The 6,786-nt window shown below is 47.3% G+C and overlaps 1 protein-coding gene across 1 annotated transcript; it reads right to left on the reverse strand.

Annotated features, from left to right (window-relative positions):
- Positions 1-2,091: 2,091 nt before the first annotated feature.
- CCDC195 (coiled-coil domain containing 195) lies at positions 2,092-5,419 on the reverse strand (the record flags this gene model as incomplete). The annotated part of the gene is made up of 3 exons (XM_079539928.1): positions 2,092-2,221; positions 4,103-4,352; positions 5,218-5,419. The coding sequence occupies 3 exons, from the start codon at positions 5,417-5,419 to the stop codon at positions 2,092-2,094; spliced, it is 582 nt and encodes a 193-aa protein (XP_079396054.1).
- Between the last annotated feature and the right edge of the window lie 1,367 nt (positions 5,420-6,786).

The raw sequence follows: 6,786 nt of genomic DNA on the forward strand, positions 1-6,786 counted from the left end.
ATTGGAATGTTTTAATTGCCAGTAAGTGCACCACGGTCAGATACTTTACGCTGTATTTCAGTGCATTTGATGTGCTCAGTGGTTTCTCTGTGGCCTCTGCTGCTGTCTGGTCTTCTGCTTCCCTGCTGGAGATGTGGACCTTGGTCAAATCTGAACATCTTGAACTGCTTTTAAAAACGCCTGTGCACTGTCCTGTGTTCTTAAATCTGTAGATACTGCTAAAGATGTCAATAATACAGAACTATCATTCAAAAATAAATGTTTCCATTAATGGACCGATTGTCATTTTTCAATGTCTAGTTTGATTCCTTTCCTTCTTTTCCACCATTTTTAGTTCTTCTGTCCTTATGAATATAAAAAAAAAAAAGTTAAGACCATGACACCTCCAATAAACAAAGTTTAATTTCTTGACTATACACAGTGATATGCATTTTTGTGGCATCAGAATCAGCAGCCTGGTACAGTTAACACTGCTGTGTGCTAATACATGTGCTAACACGCAGGGACTGACCTGCACTGAACTGACACAGGAGGGGTGGGAGAGCAGAATTCTGCTGCTTTGAGAAGGTTGAGGCAGACAGGATTTAAAAGTTGAGATTTTTGAAAGCCGTCTGGAGCACATGGATTCCCAAATCCCATTAAATCTGGCGTTCAAGCATGAATGTTCAAAAGCACTTGGGGTACCTTTAGAAGTCTAGAGGCCAGGTTTTCAAAGACGCTTGTTTCTCTGTTAAGTGAAACCAGCTGGATTTAGGTACTTTACACACGTCTAGTTTCTTGCAATTGAGCTTTCATTAAAACATTTAAAAAGCGTTTCCTTGTGCATGCTTTCAGAAAAGAGCTGTTCAGCAAACTTTCCTAACTGTAACCCAATTTGCTGGGAGTCTTTGATTAAAAACACTTCTAACATTACAATGCAGCACCGTATGGAGTCAAGCTGAAAATAAAATCCACAAATGAAATAGTGGTGAAACTGAAAAGATTATTTCATTGGGAATGCATTAAAAATGTTCTTGAATATATAAAATAATTTCAAAATAAAAAAGGGACTGATATTTTTTTACACATGTATAAAACATCACTGAAAGTCAAGATGGTTTCTTTGTCTACCAGCTCTCTGCTTTCACTTTTGAAGACTCCAGAGTGTAAAAGGTAGACAATAAGACTTGACAATTTGGGCAGTATTCACTCATCGGTACAGCCTGCGTGTTAAAAACATAACAAACATTTGCTTGTGGCCAAGGCAAACAGCACATGGGACACTATCCTTACTCACACTACCAGATCTATGTTATCAAGCACTCCTCATTGTTTATAAGCCATTTTATTCTTCCATTGGTTTTGCACCAGTATGCTGGACGTCTGCTAATGATTCTTGATCTGAGCTGTGTTCAGACACCATTCCTAAAACATTTGAGTCCTCTGGTTCAGAGTCCTTCCTGTCCCCACTTGGGGTACGATATCTCTGATGGACACCAGCTCAGAAACAGATTTGCAGTCATGTTTGCATATTGATTAGCACCTTGTGCTCCTGTCGAGTTGGACCTGAAGTGAACATCAGCAGTCACAGACAAGTTCTGCAAAAGTTCGGAGTAATGTTAACTGGTTCTGTAACATCACCTTGACTTTGCTGTGTTGGTATTGTGAAATTTGAAGTTTTAAGTACAGAAGAGACTCCCAGGTCCTTTAGTAGCTCTTCATCATTTGCAACAAATACCTCACCTGTCAAGGGGTCAGCAAACACAAGATGTGATTTGGTTTCCGCTTTTTGCAACAAACATAGCAAACCAGCTTTAACATCCTGTTTAAAGCAGTGCTGAGGTGAGGGAGCCTCGAGTCGTGTTGAGCAGAAGCTGCTTTGTGCAGGAGCTTTGCTATCGTGTGGCTCCATCGCAGCATACATGCTTCCAGCCAGTTTTGTCATGGCTTCCATTTCCTTGCTGAACAACAGGGCAGTGACCCGAAACACCGTCTGGGTGAGTCTGTGAAGGCAGCCTGCCAAAGCGTTTTGCAGATAAGGAACCTGACACATAGCTATCATTTAAGGCCAATTTATCTCGAGAATCAATGGGCCTTTAAAAATTCACCAGCTCACATATCCTTTTCAGTGATGGTACTTAACTGTTTTGTGTCCTGATTTTGCAGGCTTTTGAAAGAACCTTGATTTCCAGCATAAGACACATCCATCGGTAACAGGAAACTAACAGCCTTTACTTTACCCCTGGAGAAAAATGAGAAAGGATTATGAGGATCGCAAATGTATAAAATGTGCACAAAACCCCCACCAGCAAGCCAAAAGTGAATGCAGGCAGCACTTGCATGATGTGTGTGGGCAGAATTTCCTGCCCTGCTGACACTGAGCTCACACAGCTCCCCAGGGGCCAGGCACGGTGTTGGCTGGCTGGCTGCTGGGAGCATCTGCCTTTTTCCATTAAGTCTTACAGTTCTATACACTCCTGGCTCCTCTAGATAAATCCAAGGGGATACATCTGAATAGTAACTTCCAAAGGAAAAAATACTCAGTATCTCACGTATGGTTACAATGTTAGAGCAAAGTGTGAGAGACCTACTACTAAAAGCAAATCATGAAGACCTGTTGCAGTGCAAAATGCCATCCCTATAAAAAATTATGCTTCATTAGCTTGGAGAACTCATTGCTACAAGTTATCCTGCTAGTAAAAGGCTTACCAAGATTTCTGCCTGCCTTAGCCCTCTATGTGTAAGCAGCAATGTCCACAGTTATGGCCTGAAAATGTACGTGGCCTTTTATTCACACAAAAATCTCAGAGTTTCATGCTTTGAGATGTGACTTGGACTGTTGGTAAGGTGAGGTTAAAAAACAAAACAAAACAAAACAACCTCACTCCATAGTTATTTCTTCTGTTAAAGCAGCCAACAGGGCATTGACACAAGACCCTGTGCCAGACTTGGTGCAGGCCAGTGCTGCCAAGGCAGCTCTAAAGGGAATGATAAAATAATCAGCAATATTCCTGTTACTATTAAGTAACCAGTGCTTTTTGTCCACAGATCACAGAGCATCAGTTGTAAGACATCTACACTGCTAGCTCGATAACTCTGAAAACTTTTTCCCTTTGGGAGAAAACGGTGACATTTGCCAGTGCCCCCTGCACGCTGAGTGCACATCCTGACACAAAGGCTCCCAAGCGAGGTGCCTCCAGGGCAGAACTCTCTAAAGTGTCTACGTGCATTGACTCAGAAGTCTGCCAGAACCAAGCAAAGCATATGCTGAAACCCAGCGCTATGGGGTCAGGGTGCTTTTGAAAGTGAGATGTGTTCCCTGCCTGGGTCTAAATTTACTTGTTAAAATGCTGTAAAGCACCTGACCCTGAAACATTCCTACAACAAAACAGGTGTAAGTGTTCAAGGCCATGGTTTTCTCCTGCTTAAGTGCACACTTGGAGGCCGTTTGGGCTGTCTCTGTTTTAAGCACAGCATGATTGGCACTAAAAGCAGCTATGTGAAGGGAGTCACACTGTGTGTAACAGCAGCGGGAGGATCTGGAGCTGCTGAGTATCACAGACTCACCATTAGAGCTCTTACTTTAAATTATTGCTGTGTGTTGGAGAGCTTTTCGCCAGTGAGCAGAGGTGCTCACAACTTCTCCAGGAGCCATTCCATTTAATATAGAGCCCTGAGAACATTCTTCTCGAGGCTGAAAGCGTTAATTTGTAATGCTTCAGCTACAGGGGCAAAATGATGTAGAGAATCTGCATCCATGCACCACATTATCATGCTTCCAGAAGCACAGCACAGAATAACTCTGTATCCCCTCGCTCCTGGAACTTGGCTTGTCAGACCTGCCTATCAACCTGCAAAACTCCCTCTGCTCTGGTGGGAAGAACACTGCAACCCCTTCCCTCTTTCCTCACCCGCTCCTTTGTTTTTGGAACCGTAAGCTGCTAACACTGACCTCCCAGTAGGGAGGTTTGGCAGGAGGAGCAGGACATCCCACCCCACGTATCTCCCCTCTGCTCAATGCCTAGAGACATTTAGACAATCCGACGCATCGCTGCCGCTGAACTGAAACCCAAAGCAGAACCACGGCCAGGTGAAACCAGGTGTGAAGGCACACTGCCCCTACCTGCACCTGCGGACGTGCTCCTGGAACAGCCTCATTTTGCTGGAACTGCTGCTGGAGAAGCAGTTGGCTGGGCTCTTCCCAAGGCCTCTGCCCACATCGCTGAGGTGCTGTGCTGCAGTGGGACAGGCGTGCAAATCGGCCCTGCCCCGCTCCTCCAGCTGCGCGCTGCTCGGGGGCTGCTTGCTGGCACGGTGCGGCCTTGAGGGTGCTGATGCTGCGGTGGAGTAGCGCCGCACCGTCATGGTGGTGTCTGTGGAGCAGAGAGAAGAGCGGAGCTGGGAACAAACGGAGCCAACAAACTCTCTCCAACTTTTGGGAGAGCCCTGCCTTTTTTTTTTGCTGGAGGGCACTCAGACTGTGACAGCAGCTGTGGCAGTGCCAGGAAGCTGTTACTGAATGCTTTTGGTGGCCTAGGTGCTACAGACAGCACAGACTGCACTCACCAGCCTGACCCTGCAGCCACCACATCCACTTCTGGACAACTGCTTCTCACCTAACAGCATTTTTGCTCTTTCTGCTTCACTGAATCCTCCATGAGTGCCAACCAAACTACAAATAAGGAAATACTCCATCTTCACTCCACTCTGGTAAGAGTGGGAAAAGACAGCCTTCCTTTCCTGTTTATTGCCTCATTTCTCCCTCAGACAAAACTAACTGCCTATCTGCAAGAAGAACCTGCACTTCTGATGTGGTGCATGAAACATCTCCCGTTTGTTACTGCTAGGAGATTGTTCCCAGCTTTTTCTGAAGTGAGGTGACAACACAATTACAGCTGTTGGTCCTTTTCAGAGGACAGAAACACCCAAAACAGCACTGCGGTAGCCCATAACCACGAAATCTCATGGCACCAAATCAAATTCTGCTTAAATAAAGACAAACTGAGCTCTGAGCAGAACGCCTCAAGAACAGCAAAGCACTACACTGAGCCCAGTGCTACAGGGGTGCAGGCACCATATAGAGGGTCACAGACACCTCTAACATGGGTCTGGATGTGGGCACTGAAGGAGGCCGGAGCACATGGTTATGTCTACTAGATACACAGCTGTGGCCCTCTTTGTAAACTCCCTGCAGATCCATAACAGCCCAACTGGAGTCACGCACGAACGTTACTGTACCTGCCTGATCCACTGGGGCCGTGGGCAATGCATCAGATCCTTCTGTGGGGCAGGACGGGCTGCCCATCTCCCTGCTGCCACCTCCCACAGCGGCACTCAGCCCACAGGTACGCAGCTCTTCTCTCAACGTCCGGTTCTCCCGCTCCAGCTTGTCGATCTGGGAGTGCATCTCGCGGATGACCTGAAGGAGGTCCCTTTCCATGGCCTCCCCGACCTCCTACTGACGGCTCAGCTGGCAGCGAGCTCTTCCTGCTCTTAAAGCAGAGCCTGCGCCCTCTTTCACCACCAGCAGTGCTGGATGAAGCCATCAGGTTGCTAAGAGAGGGCCCATGATTTATTCATCCCAAGTGTCACTTTTCAGAGCTGAGCCCTACATGCTGGCACAAATCAGTGACATCTCAGTGCTGCTCCACCAACAGAACCCTTCTCTGTGCCTTCACTTGCTGCAGGGTTGAGGTATTCCATGGGACCAAGGCAGAAGTGTCCGCCTGGAGCCCACACCCCTCAGGTGATACATGAATGCAACCCTGCATCTGCTGCACCAAGGGAGCGTGTGGCCTTTGCTGTGTCATCTTTTTCTTCTTTGCAGAAGTTCATCTTCTCTTGACTGTCAGCAGGCACAGAGCTTGCACTGCACCAAAGCCTCCAAAGAAACAGTGTTCCACATGTAACCTCACCCTGCTGCTCCTAATGCCTTTGGTGCCCGTGGAGCAAAGGGCCACCATGGGGATGAGCTGGAGGAACTGGTGGAGCTCTGTGTGCCTGTCAGCACGTTCCCTGTGACCAGACAGCACCACACCTGCAGCCTGGTGAAAATTCAGTGTTGTCCAAGGCATATGTGAAACACCTTGAAGTCATTTAACATAAATAACAGAGCTTCTCCCATGTGACCTTCAGCAAGCTTCACAAGACACTGAACAAGGGGGAGGTTTTTTCACCTTCAGCCACATCCAGATCTCTCCACTAAAAACAACTGAACAGGGGGGTGAAGTTGGGGCAGGTGAAGGGATGTAGCAGCCGCAGTGCCCTGATTTCCATGCAGCAGGTTGGCCCTGTCCCTGCAGGCTGTATGAGCTGCATACTGACTAGCATCGCTGCAGCAAACATACGAACACTGGGAGGAGCTCACGTTTTTGCTCACACCCTCCTGGCACACTGCATGAAGTCTGGGGAAGTTTGTGAGTGTTTTCTCCTGAAAACTGATTTCAAGGGCTGCTGAGCTCTCGTGGGAAGAGCAGTGCCATCGCAACCCGACCGCAGCAACGCAGCTGAAACGTCACCTCTGCAGAAGGAGCTTCTCTGAGCCAGCTGCAGCACAGCAATTTGTCTCTTTAACTGGTATGTAATCTGTCAATGCCCACCGAACATCCTTGTGTTTTGACAGCACCATTCTTGGTCCTCCCGGCTGCCTGAGCCCCAATATGTGCACCACATGCACACAGGAGATCCCACGCAATGAAAGATCAGTGACATGAACTGCTTTGACTCTTGAGTACTCGAGGTTCTGAAAAGGGTCTCATTTCCAGCAGGGGATGCTCAATGCTTTCTGAAAACCAGGCTTAACCCGAA

The sequence above is a fragment of the Tetrao urogallus genome, assembly GCF_951394365.1.
Source record: "Tetrao urogallus genome assembly, chromosome: 9".
NCBI classification, from domain to species: domain Eukaryota; kingdom Metazoa; phylum Chordata; class Aves; order Galliformes; family Phasianidae; genus Tetrao; species Tetrao urogallus.